The sequence below is a fragment of the Paramisgurnus dabryanus genome, chromosome 21, assembly GCF_030506205.2.
Source record: "Paramisgurnus dabryanus chromosome 21, PD_genome_1.1, whole genome shotgun sequence".
Lineage (NCBI taxonomy): Eukaryota > Metazoa > Chordata > Actinopteri > Cypriniformes > Cobitidae > Paramisgurnus > Paramisgurnus dabryanus.
Window position 1 is genome coordinate 7,362,341 of NC_133357.1, and position 22,579 is coordinate 7,384,919.

A 22,579-nucleotide genomic window follows, 5' to 3' on the forward strand; every position below is an offset into this window, starting at 1 on the left:
AGATCTAAACTGACATTTCAAGATTAAAGTCCAAGAAGCATCGTGCAGGGCCATCAGGTTAAAACAATGACCAGCGTTTCGAAATTGTGAACACTTGTATGGATTCAGATCACGTTAATAAAGGCTGACAAACAAAACCTGATTCGCTGAAGCAAAATGCCAAACTACTTCTGGGCTGTCTGGGTAAATTCAGCCCAAGTTTGTTATAGTTAGTCATGTTCCAGTTGTTAACCAAAGCACAGCAATGGCATCTGAAAATGTCTTTAACATGTGTTGAGTCTGATCCCTGGAACTCTTTGATTCTCAATTTGCTTTGAATGTTTCTTCAACTATAGACACTTTTGGCTCTGTAGGTTATATTGCTTACTTTGACAAAATGACAGCTCATTAATAACTCCATAAAACTTTGCAAGTGGCAAAACTGTTGGCTTGGTTTTACTGGGAGACTGCTGACCTTAGGTTAGCTTAGGGTTTTGTAAATTTTATTAATATAGCTTTTCTTATAAAGGTCCGGCTACAATCTTAAAGATGTCACTGTTTAATTTTGTAGGTGATGGGGAGCACTTAAAGTCCACGTGAAGTAATTTCACAGAACTGTTTTAAACACATTATAAATGTTAGAAATGCTAAAACACAGAGGTGTAAAGTACTTGAGTAAATGTACTTCGTTACTGTACTTAAGTATTTGTTGGGCTACTTTGTACTTGTACTGAGTATCAAAAATATAGGCAACTTTTACTCTCTACTCAATTACATTTTTGATTGGGTATTTGTACTCTTTACTCCACTACATTTGAAATGACACTTAACGTTACTCGTATGAAATCAAAGTACTGCGACAGCGAATCAAATGCATATGGAGAAGTCTGGTCTCGCGGTACTTTGATGTCAAACACTGAATGGCTTTCGTTGAGCCACCGTAGCGGGACATCTGCTTGCTGCGTATGTCATAAACTGTAGAGAAAAGTTCGCGTCTGGTCTGAGAGAAGAGATAAAGAGCAAACATATGGATGCATATCACATTTGCTTCAGTCAAGGGACCCTTTTTTAAACATGTGATGCTACAATCAAAACAAAAGGGATGCACGATTGCAGGAGGGTCATCCCGCAACTCAAAGGCAAGCACAAATGTTTATATACTCTGATGCTACCTTATCAGCTAACCTGAGCTGGTAAATAACTTGATATAACTTACTATATAAGCCAAAATAAACCAGCGAGGTCCTGTACTGATTGCCCGAGTAACTTAAGTACATTATAAGATTGATAATAAGTGTACAATTTCACTGTCCTCACATTTAATCAAGTATGCTGTAATGTATTTACTGTAAAGAGGGATGCATGACGGAAGAAATGTAATGCACTTAATGTGAGAGAGTGGTGTTACGTACTACATGTGTTTACAATCAATCTTTCAAATGAACAACTTCACGTTTTTAATATGCATTATCATATTTCTGTTAGTGTAATTTTAGTTTACTGGAATTTTTTAAATATTAAAATTATATCTTTTTTAGGATAGGCCTATATAAGAATATTTGGTAACACTTTACAATAAGGTTCATTAGTTAACAGTAGTTAATGTATTAATCAACTTGAACAAACCATGAGCAATACATTTGTTACATTATTTCTTCATCTTTGTTAATGTTAGTTAATAAAAATGTAAGCTTTAATTGTTTGTTCATGTTAGTTCAGAGTGCATTAACTAATGTTAACAAGATTTTAATAAAGTATTAGTAATTGTTGAAATTAAAATTAACAAAGATGAATAAATGCTGTATAAGTGCAGTTCATTATTAGTTTATGTTAACTAATGTTGCTAACTAATGTTAACTAATGAACCTTATTGTAAAGTGTAACCATATATTTATATCACAAAGTTAGGCTATATCTTTTTCAGCATGGCACATTCAAGTACACAATGACACTAGACTAAAATTAAATGGGTTTAAATTAAATTGAATGTAGATTTCTAGACTAAAATCTCATGGAATTTAATTGAATAAAATTAGACTAAAACTAAATCAATTCAGATGACAAAAATATGACTAAAACTAAATTAAATTTTAGTTAAAAGACTATGACTATGTTTAATCTGTGTTTGTTCTGCCAGGTCAAAATTTTGAGGTATTTGATTTCTTTTCTATATTAGGAAATAAAACCTCATAAATAAACTTTCTTAGTTTTCACTGGCCAGACCTACAATGTCTCTTTGTGTTGAGGACTAGTTCATCTTTGAGCCAACATTCAGTACGAGTAAAAATACTTGAGTACTTTTAAATTGGGTTACTTTAATACTTTTACTCAAGTCATATTTAAATTGGTGACTTAACTTGTAGTGGAGTAATTTTTACAGTAAGGAATTTGTACTTTTACTCAAGTATGGCTTTCAGCTACTCTTTACACCTCTGCTAAAACACGTTACAAAAAAGTAGAGTTACACAGTTTTTTCTCTTCATATTTCGGTGTTCAGGATTATTTGGGCGGGGCTTAAATAGTGGCTCGATGACACACTGGAGCCACAGAGCATGGCCCCGCCCCTAACACAATCATGAGTATCCATTCAGGTTGTAGCGGTATTTTAAAGTGAGAAAAAGAGAAGGCAGCTTTCCCACGAGTGGGCGTGGTTTCAGGGCTGACAGCGGACACGCCCCCATCATTAGAGAGCAAAGAATCCTGCCTGTTTTTTCAAGATATTGATAACTTTATTTATTTATAAATAAATTATTTATAAACTTTATTTATTGATAAAAAATTATTTATTTGAAACTTTTTAATCATTCAAATTTGATTGGGTGGTTAATATAGCATGTTTCTGTGGTTTCACAAACTGAGAAAATAAATTATATTGAACTTTACACAGACTATGTTTTTTTACACCATTTAATTTATTGCAAATTCCTTATGTAATATTGTAATTTAAACATATTGCACTTATATAATTTTTCCTTCTTTTAAGATACATTTTTACACTGTAAAAAGCGAAAAACTTAAAAAATTACTTCAATTGGTATCATTCCCAAAATTAAGCTTTTTAACTTAAAAAATTAGTAAAATTTCTTAAAGTTGAATAAACTTCAATTATTCATGTTACCAATTGAAGTATTTTTTTAAGTTGAACCACTTTTACAGTGTACGATAAAAAAAGCATGTATAGTTTAATAGGATGCCTGTGATTCATAATATTCATTGACTGAACATTCAATAGTCAAAGAAAAAAGTATATATTGTTTCATTAGATTATAATATTTATGAGGAGAAAAAAAATTAAATAATACCATTTATTCTTCACTACGGAGCCCCTAAGGGGACATGGAGCAAAAATTTAATAAAGTTTAGTTTGGCGTGCCCACGTGAAACTATCGCGTGCCCACGTGAAACTATCGAGTGCTTACGTGAAACTAGCGCGTGTTCATTAGTTTCACGTGAGCACGCGATAGTTTCATGTGCGCACGCGAAACTAAACTTTATAACATTTTTGCTTTGCTTTGCTTTATTAAACTTTCGAATGCACGTGCCCACGCGATAGTTTCACGTGCGCGTGTGATAGTTTCACGTACGCACGTGCAATCGAAAGTTTAATTTGCAGGCGAAACTAAACTTAAAAAAACAATTCTGCACATGAAAGTTTCGCGTGACCACATGAAACTAAACTTTGGATTTTTTTACTCCAATGTCACCTTAGGGGCTAGGTACTTCTCTGTTTATTGTACATTTAATAATTTTCCTGTTTACTGAGAAGTATTTTCTTCGACTTTTACAATGCAACATTGTAAAAAGCGCTATATAAATTAACGTGACTTAAATGCATACAAATCGTTTTTAACCAATAGATATTTGAGTTTGAATTTCTAATTTAGTTTTATTTCTGTTTAGTTTAAGTTATTATAGTTAAAAATGGTTGAAACCTAATACTAAAAAGACATAAAAATTGAGTGTTTTTCATTTAGTATATTTATATATTTACTTTCATTCATTTAGCAGATGCTTTTATTCAAAATGACTTAAAAATGAGGGAGCATTTAACCTTTTTTTCATAAGCATAGTGAGTAAAATGTTACTATGAACTTTGTATTGAAAAAGAAAAAGTTGAAATTCTGCTCATTTCAATAAAAACGAACCCAAGGCCATTAACGTGCCCAACTAGCTTCATTTCTCACCTTCTCTTATCATACGAGCAGTTTCCATTTCCTCAAGGGATTGTGGGTAAGCCACATCAATTACTCCACGACTTCAACCCATCGCTCAACAGGGGCTCATTAATAAGTTCAGCTTGTTTTATTGTGGCTTTCTGGCCTATTAGAGCTCGTGCGCGAGAGAAAGAGAGCGACCCAGCCAGCGGCGTTTCCGACCGCGACCCAGCCTTCGGCGAATGCTCGATCTGAATTCCTGTGGGGGGGAATGTGCGACCCTGACAGATTCACCACAGGCCTCTGGTCTCTGTGGCCTGTTGGTTTCCACAGCAGTGGATTCAATGATGTCTTTGGGGCTGTCAGACCAGCCAGACGTCTCATTTGCGGATCTGCTAGGAGGTTTGGGGGGATAGAAGGATAATAACAGGCCATCTCATTGAGACCTTGACATAATAGCTGAGAAATTGAGAGCGAGCGAGTGAGCGAGAGAGAGAGAGACATGCAGGAAACGCATCACAGGCCAGACTAACCACTGCTTTGGTTGAGTTGAGCAGAAAGGTCCCAGCAAAACACGCTGGCTGATCTTTTGGCAGCTGATATTGTGCTGTTAATAGTCTCTGCTCGACAGTGTGTGTATGTTTGTTTCTATTTCAATGTGGCCGAATGAGACGGACATGAGTTACTGCCGTCTGCGGGTTCTTTTATGACTTTTCCAGCTAATACGGCAGAACAGAGAACAGTTCAAGATCCATTTTCAGCTTCAAGCAATGCAGTAAAAATGTATCTGTGTGTGTCATTTATGGGTGTATAAACTACGAACACCCAGTATGACACGGCCAAAATATACACAAGTGTTTCACCAAAAAGTATTAAAGTATTTCTCTATAAATTAAATTCATCAGTAAAGCTGCCCCAGAAAAATTGTGATTTGCAATCATGGGATTCTTTGTATTTTATTTCCTTGATAATAATAAAGGCCACACTTTCCCCCAACCAGTAATTTATCACCAAATAATTAATTTCTCTAAACTGACAACTATAGGAGGGGATCTCAAATGTCACATGCAACATAAACTATCACGGTAACGTACGGCACAAAAAGTTTCTGATTGTAATAACAGGCTTTCTGTTAACCAAAGTCAAAATGAAGACCTGTTTAATCCCAGAAATTGAATAGTTTAAACTATCACAGTGCAGAAACATATCAGAAAAGTGAAAAGTTAAAGGTGCAGTGTGTAGATTTTAGTGGAATCTAGTGGTGAGGTTGCGAATTGCACCCCTCCATTTGCGAAGCACATAGAGAAACTACGGTAGCCGTCACAGGACAAACATGCCCTCGTCTGAGACAATGTAGTGACAAATCCACTCTGTAGAGCAGTTCAGAGTCCTGCACGGGTCCATTTTTGGAGACCCGCTCCCGCCTGTTCTCGCAAAGTTCAGCACCAGATCCGACTCATCACAATACCCGCCCAGACCCGTTAATATTTGGCACGTTACCCGACCCGTACCCGCACTCACAACAGCGTCATGAATGTGCTAATGAAACAGGCTAAAGTGCGCTTTGTTTTGCGCAATTCAAGTAACCTACCATCGGCACCTAAATAGGCTATGAAACCTGATAACTATACACAAAAAGACCTATTAATAAAAAAAGGACAAGAAAAAATACAACCTACCTACACAACCCCTGCTGTGCTCCTAAGTCTCTGCTCGAAATGCTTTCTAAGAGAAGACGTTCCCAGCATCCGAATATCAACGGCAAAACTTTATGCAACTCCTGCAACGCTCGCTCCAACTAGGCTACGGGAAGCATCAACAAAGGTCGCAGTGGTGGTGTAGTAATGGGTCAAATGTCATATGTTGCGCATATAATGGTAATTTAGATATACAAATATTGCACATATTTTCATTCGCACTACTACCCGCCCGCATGGAGTTAATTATCTGCCCGCATCCCCGCCGGTGAATTATGGGTACCCGACCCATTGCACTCTAGAGCAGTTTGTCCATTTAGTAGTCCCTCCAGATTATGCGATCGCATGTTTCAATGCATAATCAGCCAAAGTTTGCATATTTATGCGGGGGTTGCATTTTTTAAATATGCTGCACTTTCGCCCGCATAAATAGCAGATTTCTGCTCGCAAAATATGCAGGTCTTGCATGATTTCATAATCCCCGCATTTTCGTAGCAAAAAGTCATTTATATCTTAGCAGAAAGTTGAAAAATGTTGCATTTGCTTCACACATGTGCAGCCATGTGCCCTGTTGTCATGGGAATGATAGGAAGTGACGTAATTACGTGACGTGAATTTCAACGAAAAGCTGCAAACAGTTCCGCATAAAATTGCATAAATATCCCGCATATTCCATCGCATTTTTTAAGAAAACGTGCCGCAAGATCAGGGATTTTTGCCCGCAACAATCACAAAAAACTTTCGCTTTTTTCTTGAAGGACTGGTTTAGAGCTACTGTAGAAACATGATGGCACAAAATGGCGGCTTCGATGTAAGGGGACCCACGTGAAAAACACCTCATTCTAAGGTAATAAAAACAATACAGTTGATTTTGTAAGGTCTTTATACACCACTGAAAACAGTGTTATCTGTATTATATTGCATTGCTCTGAAAAAAATCCTTCAAAAATTTACACACTGCACCTTTAAAACGGCGTGAGCAGGAAGTGTGTTGAGTGAATTAGACGAGCAAAGAGAAACAGATCAATGTAAGAAGAACGGAAAGCAACAGTGAGGACCAAAGCACAACAGCACCACACGACTCCTTGCATCCAATGATCTACATTTCAATCAAACCCATCATCTTTATGCCTTACACTTCAAGTCTCTTTCAAAAACTCATAACTAAAAGGTACTATCCTCACGCACTATTTTTATGGACATACTCCTCAATTTTTCACTGTAGGTTTACAACACTGAATGGAACAAAATCAAGCCAAATCCTGTAATATATTTCCTTTAACTGTGCCAGGAGAGCAAACCATGACATGACATCTCTTAGCCTTCATAATCTTTCGTATATCAAACTACACTACAGCGTACAAACTCACCTACACAGGTCTTCCCATCGGTGTGTAGAGCAAACTTCATATGGCACGAACATCTGGGCCCGTGGTCCATCTCCTCACAGATGTGCTGACAGCCTCCGTTACCATAGTTACACGTCACTAGACAGATCAGAAAGATCAGCTTACTTTCTATCATCTAACAATCGGGCCATTGTTCAATACTTCTTTCCATGTCTGCATTAAAAGGTAAAACACATCTCTGTTCTTGTGCAAATACCAGCAAATGTCTCCATTAGCCCGATGAGATTTGACTCACATTTACAGTTGTTGTCTTTGGTGAGCTGAAATCCCGGACGGCATTCGCAGAAGATGCTTCCCTTGGGAGTTTCTCGGCAGATGTGAGCACAGCCGTGATTTTTATCCATGCAGGTGGGCACAACTTTCGTTCCATTAAAACGCACTGCAGAACATAAAGAACGGACAGGGATACATAAATTAATGACTTTATCTACATATCGTTTAGCACTTTTATAACCCCTTTAACTAATTTTTAGTAAAGAGAGCACATAGTATATGCCAAGTCTTATAAAGCAATACATGGTGTTCTGTGTGGAACAAATAATCTTACAATGATTCATACACATCATATTCACATTCGTGACATTAGTCTATATGCATTATTTTAATGAAACATTTATTATAACATTCTGGTGAGAATTAACACTGGTTGTGCACTTGAGCCATGAGTTTTACTTTGCTTTCACTGACCCCAGATCAGAATCATGTTCAGCAGTGTTTAAACAGTAAGAGGAGAACAGAAGACCCCACTGACTTCAGACCTCAGGACGCATCTGTGTCAACAGACCCTCTTGCACCATGAGAAAACATCAGAGAGAGCTGAACGCTGTCATAACATCTATATCTGTGATTATATAAGACTAAAGCATATAGCACACTTACATGCTCTTTCCTAACTCAGGGGACTTTGAGTTCACAGTTATTTAGTTGAAAAGTATAAAAAAAAGTATAAGATTTGGCTTAGATGTTTGTTTTAAATATAAAAATAGACTTATAGGAGACAATTGTGAACATAACGTAAGAGTACTTATCTATAAAAATGTGAAAACATCAAATCAGAACTGAAACGCACTGAATTGTAGGATACAACAAGTCCCTGTTAAGTCTGATATTAAATTTGTGACCTCACAGAAACATGTGTTGTAAACCACCCAGACAAATTTGAATGATAAAAAAAGAAAAACAGGTTATTAAAATAATGAAAAACAGGTTTGATTCTCAAACGCTGGCGTTGCGTCCACGCCCTCCCACGGGAAAGCTGTTGTCAGACTCAACTTTCAAATACTGCTAAAACCTGAATGGATGCTCGTGATTGTGTTAGGGGCGGAGCCATGCTAGGTGGCTCCAGTGCATCATCAAGCCACCGTTTTAGCCACGCCCAAATAATCCCGAACAGAGAAATGTGGAAAAACGGTGTAACTCCACAATTCAGTCACGTGTTTCAGAAATACATTTCTAACATTTATAATGTGTTTAGAAACAATTCTCTGAAATAACTTTACAGACTTTTAAAGTTTTTTTGAGGAAAACATTCCAAGATTTTTTTTTCATATAGTGGACTTTAGTGACCTCAACGGTTTATAGTTTTAGGCTATGTTTACATGGAAACGATCTCAAAAGAAAACACAAAAGTGGCATTGCGTTATCACTTTTTATTCTGAGTTTTACAAGCGTTTTGAGGGGGAAATCTGCGTGCTATGGTGACACAAAAGTGTGTGATATTGAATGTAGTATGCACTCCAGGCAGCTAGGTGGCAATATAAAGCACTGACACACAACAACACCAAGTCCACGCGCCTGCATACAACCTTCTTCATTGTTCTCCCAGGTCTCGCCCAAAGCTGTCTGGTTTGCTTCCGACCAATTGGCACATCAACAATTGGATAGGTAATTAATGCGCCTTCTCTGATCAGTAATACTAGCTGTGAATATTTTGTACAACTGCTGGAAAGACTCTTGTATATTTATCAGAAGTGCTATGGCAACTTGAAGGTCCGGCGTATGGAAATAATCTGACATGTTTGTTGTTATTTTCCTAAACTGGCACATACCTGTGACGTAAAACGCGTATGAGAGCCACCGTGAGCAGACTTTTGCGTTTTTACCCTTAAGACGGGAATGCGATGGTAGATCGTTTTTAAGATTGCCACTCTGGAGGGTGGTTTCACTTTTTTGCGCTTTTAAGCCCCAAAAACGTTGTAGCTGTGCACTGTAAAAAAATATTTTGTTGCCTTAAAATTTTTTGTTGAATCAACTCAGATTTACAAGTCATTTCAACTTACTATTATTTATCTTGACTAGAGATGAGTTGTTATAACTGCAGGTGAGTTGTTATAACTTATAAATTTAAAGGAACAGTATGTAGGATTGTGGCCAAAACTGGTATTGCAATCACAAAACTTGTGGCTAAAACTGGTACTGCAATCATACAACTGGTGGCCAATACACAAAATGACAACATAAACATCAGTTGAGGGCTGCAACTCCACTTTTTAAATAACAATATCCTGGCCGGACCACTGTTGTGAGTGATATAAGTATTTGATATGAAAATGATTTCTTAATGTCTAGTGACATATCAGGGCCATTTTATGATTAATTGATATACATTTCTTACATACTGTTCCTTTAAGTTGACTTTTCTCAACTATATTTTATAAGTTGTGACAACTAATTTCTGTTGACATGACTCATAAATCTGAGTTGATTTAACAAAAAATTTTAAGGCAGCAAAGTTTTTTTTACAGTGTGTAAATGAAAGGCACATCCGATAATTTTTTACGTTTTCACCCTCGAGCTCTCAATGTAGCTTCAAAGGTCTCTAAACAATCCTAACTGAGGCATAAGGGTCTAGCGAAACGATTGTCATTTTCACAACAAAGGTACTTTTAAACCACAACTTCTTGTCTTGCACTAGCCGTGTGATCCGCCAACGTGACCTTACAGATTACGTAATCACATCGTATGTAAAAAACTACCACTCCAGTGTTTACAAGTGTGAGAAAGAGGAGCGTTCAGATGTTGTTGTATGTGGAATGATACTAATTAATGTTGTTGTGTCAGTTTATTGTTTAAAATGGTTTTCACATATGCAACACATGACCTTCCGACGTGATTACGTAATATGTAAGGTCGCACGGCTAGTGCAAGAAGGTGAAGTGACGAGAACTTGTGAAAGTACTTATTTTTTCAAATTTTTTGGGTGAAAAAATGAGGATTGTTTCTCTAGATAGGACCCTTATGACTCAGACCCTTATGTAAACTGTTGAAGTCCACTATGGAGAAAAATCCTGGGATGTTTTCCTCAAAAAACTGAATTTCTTTTCGACTGAACAAAGAACCACAAACATCTTGGTCGACATGGGGGTGAGTAAATTATCTGTATTTTTATGAAAGTGGATTAGTCTTTTAAGTAAAAAATGAGCAAAACAGCCAATCAGTCAGTGTTTTTAAAATACATTTTAACATGCATTGTTCAAACAACAACAACGAAAGAAACCATTTAGACAGCTTAAACACACACACAAAGATACACAAAGACCCTGAAGGCAGTTTTTAAGCAGATCCTCTGTGTACACTTTACAGGAAACCTTTCCCCTTAAACAGCTACAAACCGCTGACAAATGTGGACAGAGGGGCGACAGGGCTGAACGTTTTGGTTTCAATTAGTAATTCACAACCTTTCACATCTGCTCGAATCACTTTAATTAATTCAAACCTTTTGTTTTCCATTTCTGCTGCCAAAAAAACTAAATTGCACCATTTTTATTCTCTGGCTCTTGGGAGCTGATGTCTGAAGAACCTTACAGTTCCTCTTATTCTCTCTCTCGCATTTCACAAAGTGTCTGAAAGTCGTACAACTTTAGCTTTGACAAACTTTGAGCTTTGAGAATAAGCCGTTTAGGTTTTGTGCTGCGCATTTCCCCGCTCCTCTGATAAATGAACAAACGGAGAAACTTGTTAGCTGGTACGCTACAGACAAATCTGTGAATCTAATGATCCTGTGAGATTTTTATGAGGGAAGACAGCGAAAATTGCGACCGTTTGAACCGTATAGAATTCATGGCGCACTTTATGTAGGACTCGAAAATGACACGCAGGTCATGCAAGTTCATAAAGGCGTATCATTTACACACGGTCTGTGACTCTCAGTTCTGCAGATTTATTCATCACGGTCAGAAGCCGGACCGGAGACTTGCAAATGAGCTGTAAAATCTTCAAGTGCTAATACAATGAGGCTTTTTTCCACCCCGAGGTGTAGCCGACCTTCTGAGGTCACCGCGAAACTCCCTGAGCAATTCATACGTTTGTATCATTACGAGCGTTATTTCAATCACTCCTGAGACTCTGGCCGCAAGAAAAATGAGGTTCACCGATCGGAAATAGGAAGAAATTTACACTAGAGGATGGAAAAGGCATTTGAAAGGAAAAAAAGTGGCCGATTAGGGTCTGTGTTCCTATCCCAGGTGTCCCAAAAACATAGGACTGTTAAACAAGTCTAAACTATATGTGGAGTGTAGAAAAATACGGCAAGATTTATTGAGTGACGGCAAGGGACGAGGGAAGGATTTAACACCGGTAAAATTACACGCTAGTAAATTTAATTTTCTCTGCAAAGCATTCTCTAACAAACCATCATAACACACCCTAAAATCCAATTTCGACAACCCTGATAACTCCAGAAAATTTGACCTCTTTCTGAATTTAACTCTTCACAGAATTACTGTTATTATGTGTTTCCGACTAGTAAAAAATATGGTCTTTTCAAACTCATAATTACAAGTTTGACAAACAGAATGTTATGAAAGTTCGACTTCTCCCACTTAACCGCGGTGATGTTAAAAATGCTATCTCTATATATTTCTCTTCACATTTTGCAGAATGTAAACATGTGTTAAACAGATCTGAGAGTGCTCCAGGGTAGTTAAAAGCATAAATAAAGCAAGCTGAAATACTGAATAAACAAACACTCAGATGTGAGGGGTGTGGAGTAGAGGTCTTCACAGGTCCACTTAGAACCGAAAACCAGAGGTCCGACCCAGTTCAGGTCTAAAAGTTTCAGGTGTCGGTATAAATTAGCAGACTCTGGATATTTAAAATGAATGTGTTTTTGTTAGTGCTGTCAAAAGATTAATCGCGATTAATCGCATACAAAATAAAACATTTGTTTTTGCATAATATATATGCTGGCACTGTGTGTAATTACTTTGTATATATAAATATACACACGCATATATGTATTTAAGAAACATTTACATGTATATAAATATTTATTTAGATTTTAATATATTTTATATTATATAAATAAAATAATATATACATAAATAATTTTTGTATAAATGCATGTGTGTATTTATATATAGATGATAATTAAACAATACACACACAAAAATATAATGCGAATTTTTTTTGTTTTGTACGCGATTAATCGTGATTAATCTTTTGTCAGCAGTTTTTGCGAAACGAAATTTCACGTGTGCCAATTTTGAATACACACTGTAAGCGGTTACCTTGGTGTTGTCGTCAGATAAAAAATTAAAATAAATGTAGAAGTGGGCCAAATTGGTTTCGAGGATGCAGACCGCACACATGTCGATGCCGTTTGCATTCGTGTCTGGTCAAGTTAAAGGCGGTTATTCAGGTACGTGATTTTTGAAAAACACTTGAAAGGGAGTCGAGCCGACTACCAAAACACACTTGTAGCCAATCAGCAGTAAGGGGCGTGTCTAATAACCAACATCATTGCCTGGGTTGCGTATGTGTGGGACGGGTCTATCAGAAATGGGCCAGATTCTGTTGGGGTAGGGGCGTGTTTGTTTTTAAATGTAAACATTGGCTTTCAGAGATCATGCACCCCACCTTTACAAAAATGCCACTTGGTCGGGTCGGACTCTGGTCTAATTTTGACAGGTTTGTTTCGGGTTGGGTCTTTCTTTAAAAAAAATATTATGTATGCATGTCGGGTAGAAAGTGATTCGGGTCATTTTGGGTCGGGTACATTTCTTTGGACCCGAAAGAAACATTCTCCAAAAATGTACAACAAAGTTGTAAAAATCTTTCTAAATTGTGACCCTGCCTGTGAAAACCCAGACATTTTTTAAGACTTAATTTACTGTTTTCTATATAAAATCATCCTATGTAATGTAAAGAACATTTTGTGAAAATATAACCTTGATATCCTAAGTAAGATCAAGTAAAAAATTAAATCAATGAGTGAAATTAAACTGTGATGCTCCAAATCTCATTATTAGATTATGAGACTTTAACCTGAATTACCTTACACAAATAAAAATGAAAATTCTGGCTTATTTTCAATCCAGCGTTGGGTCAAAAAGAGACAAACCCAGCCCTTTGTGTTCAATAAATCCAGAAAATGTGACCCAGCATAGGTTAAATTACAACCCAACGGGTTGGGTTTTTCCCTTTATCACCCAACGCTTTGTTGAAAATAATCAAACTGAGAAATAATAAAACTTTGACAGCCAATCAAAATCCTTTCCAATTTAAGGGGTTCACACTTTTAAAATGTGAAACTACACATCATGCAAGCAAAAAAATAACATTTATATATAAAACATAAACATAAAGTTATTTTTATACAGTAGTTAATTTAATAAAATTATCTGACATAAACTAACTGGGTTATTTTAACTCATGACTGGGTGAATATTGGACCGAACACACTGCTGGGTTAAAAATAACCCAATTGGATAGTTTTTCTGCATTTCTTATACGTTCTGCAATATACAATACAACATCACAATTAAAGGGATAGTTCACCCAAAAACTAAATGTTGTTACAAGCCTGTATAATTTCTTTGTTTTAATAAAGAAACCGATCAGAGACCCCACTGACTTTCGTCCTTCTTGTTCATCAGAAAAAAATGATGAACGAGTAAATGATGAATTTTCATTTTTGGGTGAACTATCCCTTTAAGAGGTCTTTCTTTAACACTTTCGCTGCCAATAAATAAATATTCTAAACTGAAATGTAAGAAAAATATTTATGCATAAAGTTTACCAGCCAGGTCTAGATTATTCTCCTGCAATGAGCCCAAAGCAGGTGATTTTCACGTAGACAAACAGATAAAACATACCAAAGTAATACCAAAGTGACTTCTGCAGGACTTCTCAGATCTTTATACCAACAATAACATCAATCTGACACGGAGAATGCCATCAGATGTGTGTGTACTCTTGAAGTTGTCGTTTTCAGCACCTCTAACATTGACACTGCAACGCTCTACTAACTAGTTGTTGGTTGATGTGTAAACAATTCTTCTCAGAACCTCTGAACCAAAGAGAACGTTCATTAACAGATGTGACTTTTCCCATAAGTCAACGGCAAACCTGCAAATCTGTCTTTTGTGTGCGTTGTGTAACACAAACTTCTTTCCAAACAAACATAACAGAGCATATCGAACTATAGTACGCTCAACGGCACAGAAACGGCCTAATATACCGATTGACCTATTACGACCCAGAGCACAAAGGAAAGTACAAATAAATACAAAACATTAACATATCAAAAGAGATTTCAAACAATTTTTGTCTTCTGTGAAATCGTTCACAGCAGATATAAACCGAACGTTACGTCTCAGATGGTTGCCGTGGAGATCGGCATTCAGTTCACCACATTTACCACATGGTGTATTTAATGTGACCTGTAAGCAATTAAGTCCAACACCTATTCTGTTCCCGAAGCGTATAAAACCGAATTTATGGGGTGTCTAGTGCATAAAGTCTATAACGCTGAGACCCATTATTAACCTCTCTTACTGCAGACAAAATTATATTGTAAACTCAGAAAATACCTATACATATTATACAAACACATGCTAAACGACAAAGGCCATTGCAATAAAAAGAAAAGGTGAATGCATGTAGATTTTGCACTCGACTCCCATAGTTTTACATCTAGCACATAAACGCAGGACAATTATTCAATTCAACGGGACTATTTAAAGTTTACAAGTTGATATAAATGCCAGAGAAGAACTGGAACTAAGGTCTATAACTGAAGCGAGCCTGCTCTGCAAACTACTGAGATAACGAAGGCATTATTATTTTGAATATGTTGATTTAAGACAAAGCTTGACTATTTATGTTGTATGCTTATACAGTATGCTGAAGTTTTATACTTCTGTAAAAAAATAATTGGTACAATCAATAATAATCGAATGTGAAACAAATGTCATTATTGATTAGTTGGTCTGCAATGCCACATACTTCGGCACCACGGTTGTTCCCCACCATGGGGAACGGTCGTGCGTCTGCTTCATAAAGGATGAGGGGCACGGTTATAAAGTCTGGCAGAAATAAAAAAAATTTAAAGGTCTAAAGTTGCGGATCAAAGTAAGTTTATTAATCAGTGAGTAATTACAATTCAATACATTTTGTTTATTTATATTTTGACATATAAAGACCTTTCACCATTGTACGAACTGGACAAACATTTTAATTAAGGCTTAAAATGTCAAAATTAAAGATTAAATAAGTAAAACGCAATGTGTGGATTTTGCAATTTAAGGAATATGCCACTTTCTTAAAAAAAATCCAGATAATTTATTCACCCCCATGTCATCCAAAATGTTTATGTCTTACTTTTTCAGTAGAGAAGACATTACGTATTTTGAGGAAAATATTCCATGATTTTTCTCAATTTATAAGAATTTATTGGACCTCAATGGTTTAAAAGAAGTTTAAAATTCCCGTTCAACGCATCTTAAAAGGGCTCGAAATGATCCCAACTGAGGCACATGGGTCTTCTCTAGTAAAATGTTTGTTATTTTTGGCTACAAAAATAAAAGTAAGCACTGTGTGATGCACCAGTGCAACCTTACGTATTACGTAATCATGTCGAAAGGTCACGTGTTACACATGTGTGGCGGATCATTTTTTAACAATAAACTGACACAAAGACATTAATAACTATCATTTATCATACAACAACGTCTTAAAGGTCCTCCTTTTCCACACTTGTAAACGGCGGTAGTTTCGCATATGTCATGTAAATCAGCTTCACCTGCTTTCAAATGGAGCAGCATTTACTACACTGTATTTCACAGAGAAACTAGGCAAAATCGTATTCATAATCATGGACAAATCGTTTTCGATAATGTATTTGATTTTGCTGCGCTTCTCAATGAACTACGGCTCTGTGTAGTAAATGCCATTCCTTCTGAAAGCAGGTGATGCCGATTTACTACTAATCATGAAACCGGCTTTTTTGAAGCTGCATTGAAACTGCAATTTTAAATCGATTTAAACTGTTGAGGTAGAATAAAGTCTAATAAATTGAAAAAAATCCTGGGATTTTATCCTAAAAAAAAAAACTTAATTTCTTTTCGTCTATACAAAGAAAGACACAAATAATTTGGATGCCATTGGGGTGAGTAAATTAACGTTTTGTTTGTTTGTTTGTTTGTTTGCTTGTTTGTTTAAGAAAGTGGAGTATTCCTTTAAGTACACTTCTACACATGAATACCCCACTTTAAGGTTTAATGTAGTTATAATAAGTTGAAAAAACCTTATTGAATAGTTTAGGCTTTTATCCGATTAATTGTAAAAATAGTCATCCGATTAATCGGTTATCAAAATAATCATTAGTTGTAGCCCTACAGTAGATCATGGGTTGAAAAAAACAAAAACCTCATAAATATTATTAGTAATTCTGATAAATGACTACTTGCTAACTAGGGTTCTCTTTCAGCTGAACATAATCGATTCAGACAGGAACACTGAGGGCAAAAAGCCCGTCCACTGTTTAACCACCTCAAATTATGTTTGTTTAACAAATACATCAGTAGATCTGATTCTACACAGTCAAGAAGAATTTGCATGCCGCTCTGATCATTGAAAGTTACAGAATTGTGTTCTGTCATCTCCATCAAAAGCAATTTAGTTTTGGCAGAGCTTTGTCTTCTCGTCTTTCTAGCCCAAAGCGATGAGCTTTCCGAGTTTGATGAGGTTATGAATCTGAGAAAATTACCGTAAGTAGTGCGGGTTGCTGTTTGACAGTCGAGGATCAGAGAGAAGTTTAGAAATAAACTTTAATATGACAGTTTTGGGAAAAAAAGTTTGGAGAGAAACTTTCAGGCCGTTGGGTGTTGGTTTGCCTGGACGCGAGCTCCTCGGGCGTAGTTTAGCACGAACTCCTAGAGATTCTGTAATTACATGTGACAAGCACCTTTGATGACTAGCAATTATGCGTTTATTTATGTACAGCATGCGCTCCAAAAACAATCCTCGCATGGTTCGGTAATGATGTGAATTCTCGTATGCGTCGCTGGGATACTTTCAAATGCAATGGCCAAATTAGACCTGCGCTCCTCTGAACTCTCTTTGGGTTTTCTTCAGATTGGCAATGCAAAACATTAGGAAGTCAAACTGCCAGATGTCATAAAGCAGAATCATTTCAAATGTTTCATTTGTTTTACTTTCACATATCAAGTGAATGATGTTTATTCAAAAGGTCTTTCTATATAGAGGACATTTTCTAAGTTTACAAAATCACCACATTTGATACTAACTATCAAATCAATTTCCTAAAAATGCAATTTTACTTGCAAGTTGTTTCATATTTGTAAGGACATGAAATAAATGATATTGAAAAGAAAATTGTTTAGTGCTTAGTGAAACATTGAGTGATTATTGTTTTTGCAATTTAGTAAAGGAAAGTATAAAATATGCACTCAGCATTTCCTTTATATATGTTATTGAATTCTGGCTATGATGGAAAATAAAACAGACATTATTGCTCCAGTTTATTTGTAATGTAAGAACCTGTGCATGTGTGTGCATGTGTGCGTGTGTGTGCGTGCGTGCGTGCGTGTGATGTGACAAACTGTACGAGTGTGTGTTCGTGTATTATGAGTAGGGCTGTGACAGTGCCAATATTTTACCACCACAATGGTAAGGCATCAATTCACCCTGGTGGTTATAAAACGCGTGTGTGTGCATATGGGCTTACATATAATGCATACATATATTTTTAAAATATTAAAATGTAAACAGATATAACTTTCTTAACAAACATGCATGTTCATAGGCGCCAGTTTTCTTTTACGCCGGTGGGTGCTCATCACAACGTCAAGCAATGCTTAGGTTACTTAGCAACGGCAGACGCTGTGGAGCGCCCAAGCACATTGAAAAGAAGGAGGAAAACGGTGCGGTCATGTTTCCCGCATGGTTTTAAACTTGAAATGTAAAGCAACTGAACATACCTGCTTGGCAAGCGCCTATGTGCGTGTTTATTGTAGCACTTCTATCCGTGAAACAACAAGTACGGTTTAAATAAGGAACCTTATTGGGGTAATAGATTAACACTGAGTCCGCTGGCCGTTTGCGTCACACGAACTTTAGGACACCCCGCTGGGCCAGACTGTACTTTACATTTTTTACATTTGTGACGTGCACACCACCGCAGGTCGCATTTCAGCACCGCGATGACGCTGCACCACCGCTGTGGTTATGACAACAGTCACAGCCCTAATTATGAGTGTGTGTGTGTGTTGTTGTTTATGAGGTGTGTGTTTGTGCGTTTGTTTATGAAGTGAGAAAATGTGTGTGTGCGTCTGCGTGAGAATGTGTGTTTGTTTAAGGTATGTGTTTGTGTGAGATCAAGAGAGAAACAGTGTGTGTGATTGTTTATGATGTGTGTGTATGCATGTGTGCGTGTTTATAATGTGAGAGCCTGTGTGTGTCTACAGTCATGTCAGCTATACTTGCATGGGGACGTCTGCACTCGGTCTGTCATCTGACTCTTGAAACAAATAAGACTTAAAGATGAAGAAAGCAGCTTTTTATGACGCACAACACGAAACACATGTGTTGAGATTCATTACCTTTAAAAGCTGCATGTACTTTACAGGTGTGAGATACACAAGCAAGCGACATGAGAAGCACCTGTGTGATGAAACACCAATTCAACCAATCAGCTTTCAGCAAGACTGCATTAAACGTTTGACATCAACATGTTCTGATCCTTCTGAAAGCTTTGACACCATCAATACAAAGAATTAAATGAACACAAAATGGCAATTGGTTTTGTAAACGTACAAATAAAGGCTCATCATATGGTAACACATCTTTTTTTAAACGTATTATTATTTTCACATTAATGTTAACCTGCATTAAATTAAAGGCTTCATAATCTACCACAATAACCTAAAACAAGGACTGAACAGCTAGTTAACATTCCTTATTAAATGTCTTACACGTTCTTTTCCAGCTTCAGAAAGCACAGCACTTCAATTATTCAGGGAAAACATTTGACACGATCACGCAGTGTTATTATCAAGTACTTTCCATTGAATTTTCCCATCTCAGAAATCACTGCACAGCCTCAGGCTCGATTTCCTCTCATCCACTCATCCTATTCTCCATCTGCATCTATCCCAGACACTTTCACTGTTACCGAAGAAAGTGTTTGGGAAGCTGTTTTTGTCTAACAACCACAAAACAGACACAACCACAGGTATCACTACAGCAACGACGAGTCTTCCAACAGACGAAACGTCTACCAGATGCCTTAAAAGAATGGCTAGATGCTCCGAGGGCAGGAATAACATCACATCATATCCTCAGTAGCGCACGCAAGGACAAATGAAGGAAAAGTAGATATTTATAAGTCTATTATTAGTTATAAGTTTTTCATCAGGACAAAAAGATCAATTGCATGAAAAGCACAACAGTACACATGGTAAAGTTTATATTAGGCACATAATTTCCTGCCGTGCATTTTCCGAGGTGGAACATTCGTATCGAAAAACCATAAAGTCGTTTCATACATATACGCTGTTTATGTGAAAAATAAAAAAAATTGACGTTTTGAAAAACTTTCCTGTTCATTCTTACTAATACAAAAAATAAACAACTACTATTTTACACTTATGTTAAAATGAAAAGCAAAATAAATCACTTTCATCGGCTACACATCCTATTCATCAATCTCTCAACACCCTAAGATGAGGAATGATGTCACCGTCTCTGTCGGCTAATCCAACATCGTCTCTTCCCAGTCTGCAATTATATAAAGCATATTGAACTGTAACAATAACAGTAATAGCAAACAGATGAGCGCTCGGTCTGAACCTCGACTCTCGCACTGGGCCGCCGGTCACGACAGCAGTTGTTTGTGGATTTACGGTGACTTTACCGCTCTGTCCAAAAAGTTTTAATTTGGGAGCAATAAAACCAATATTACCATGAAATATGAGGGATTAACAACCGTATTTATCAAATCCCATTCCAAAGGAAAAACAATGAAAATACAATAAAAAAAGGAGAAGCGTTTGAAACATCCGATCCACAACTCAAATAACAGCGCGCTTATGAAACGCAAACATTGACAAGCTCGAACTGCCAAATTCATCTCCTGAGACTTTGGCTTTGAAGAGAACGACGATTTTCCACAATATTGTTAAACCGCAATGATCATGGCAAAGTCTGAAAGAAATACTGGCTTACTATTTTCTCACTGAATATCATACTGGTAGTGTGTTACATTGTTGTAACATGACATCTCAAGGCACGTCATTGTATAGTCACCAAATTCCTGGACACAATTTTCCGCTTTTTTTCGTGTTATTGGGCACAAATGTCTTTTTTGTGTCACTCAGCACACATTTCTATAAATAGTTTTTGTGTCCGTAACACGACTTTCTTTTCAAGTAATTTTATGTATTGTTTCCTCTCTTTTTTTTCATTGTCACTTGGAGTAAGAACAACTTACTACTTCCTAACCCAATCCCCAACTTTAATACCGCAAAAAATTGTTTCTTACTTAGTATTTTTGTCCTGTTGTCAATAGAAATATCTAAACATGAAGATGCATTTTATTGATTAACAAAAAACATCTAGTTTTTAGACAAAAAATATAAAATGTAAGTAAAATTGTGCTTAAAACAAGCAAATAAATCTGCCAATGGGGTAAGAAGAAATTTCTGAAATAATTTAACTTTTTTCTAAACTTTTTCTAACATTTTCTCATCCCATTGAAATATATTTTTGCTTCTTTTAAGCACAAATTCACTTAAATTTAATATTTTTTAGACTTATTTTCTTAGGTCATTTTGCCCATCAAGAAAATATGTATTGATTTAATAATTGAACCCCAATCCCAAGCGAATAAAAAAAAAAAATATAGAAACCAATACATAAAATTACATCCTAACCCAAACCCAAGATCTAACCCCAAGTGACAGTAATTAAAAAAAGAAAATACCTAAAATGACAAGAAAAAGTCATGCTAGGGACACGAAAAACAATTTATAGAAATTTGTGCTGAGTGACACGAAATAACTGAAAATCTTATCCACCCTACTGAAAAATCCAGCTAAGACCAGCACCAGCTTTGTTTTAACTGGTTTTGCTAATGTAGCAAGCTGGTCTAGCTGTGTTTTGGTCACTTTTTCAGGACCAGCTTAAACCAGCTACTGCCACCTTAAACCAGCTAAAATCAGCTACCAGCTTATGCTGGTCTTAGCTTGAATTTTCAGTAGAGCATGAACATAAATAAATCAAATATTTCGTGACTATACCACAAAATGTCTTGAGGTATGATTGGTTGTACACTTCATATAATTATCATCCTGGAAATGAAAAGAGCTTTGTACTTTGTACTGTAATCATAATTTACACCTCACATGCATTGTATAACACATCTGTGTCGTGCTGCGTGTGACATCTGCGTTCACCTTTAGGTCTCTGGATGCAGGTGTGCTGGTTGTCGGACAGAAGAAATCCGTCTCTGCACCGGCATTCGTAACTTCCCATCATGTTCACGCAGATCTGCTGGCAGCCGCCATTCCCCTCCGCGCACTCATCGACATCTGCAGTAAAACAAAGACACGAGTAAAGATTGAGAACCAGCAGGAGAAAGCCATGAACATTACTGTAAGTGATTATAATTGTGTTCCTGGCACTTGTCTTAAATGTACTGTAGCAAAAATAACCAGGGAAGTGGAAAATGATTTACGTGTCTCATGGATTATGTTTTGTGTGCAGGAAAGTAACATTGTAAGTTTTCACGAGAAGAAACTTTTGATCCAGATATCGGGATAATCTCAGATACCACAGAAGTTAAAGGTTAGTTTTAAGTTTCATTCATTGCGTATTACAATAAACTTGAGAATGAACAGAAACAGAATTGCATGTTTGAACGAGTGTGTATGTTTTGGCAAACAAGCACTTAACTCATATGTGTGAGCATTGATTCCGGTTTTGTTGATATCATTGGCACCTGTGTGTGTGTGTGTGTGTGTGTGTGTGTGTTAGCTGACAGATCTTTTATGAGTTAATGTGGCTTTACAGAACATTACAACATCTGATCATTCAACAG

The 22,579-nt window shown here is 36.6% G+C and overlaps 1 protein-coding gene across 2 annotated transcripts in view; it reads right to left on the bottom strand.

The window, feature by feature from the left end:
* Positions 1–22,579, bottom strand: part of scube3 (signal peptide, CUB domain, EGF-like 3) — a 116,047-nt gene that overhangs the window by 45,616 nt on the left and 47,852 nt on the right. For both annotated transcript variants that reach the window (XM_065269122.2, XM_065269121.2), the window contains exons 4-6: positions 21,936–22,070; positions 7,475–7,618; positions 7,201–7,317 (exon numbers count right to left, since the gene is read on the bottom strand). In XM_065269122.2, coding sequence (XP_065125194.1) covers positions 7,201–7,317; positions 7,475–7,618; positions 21,936–22,070 — 396 coding nt within the window. The remainder of the gene's footprint in view (positions 1–7,200; positions 7,318–7,474; positions 7,619–21,935; positions 22,071–22,579) is intronic.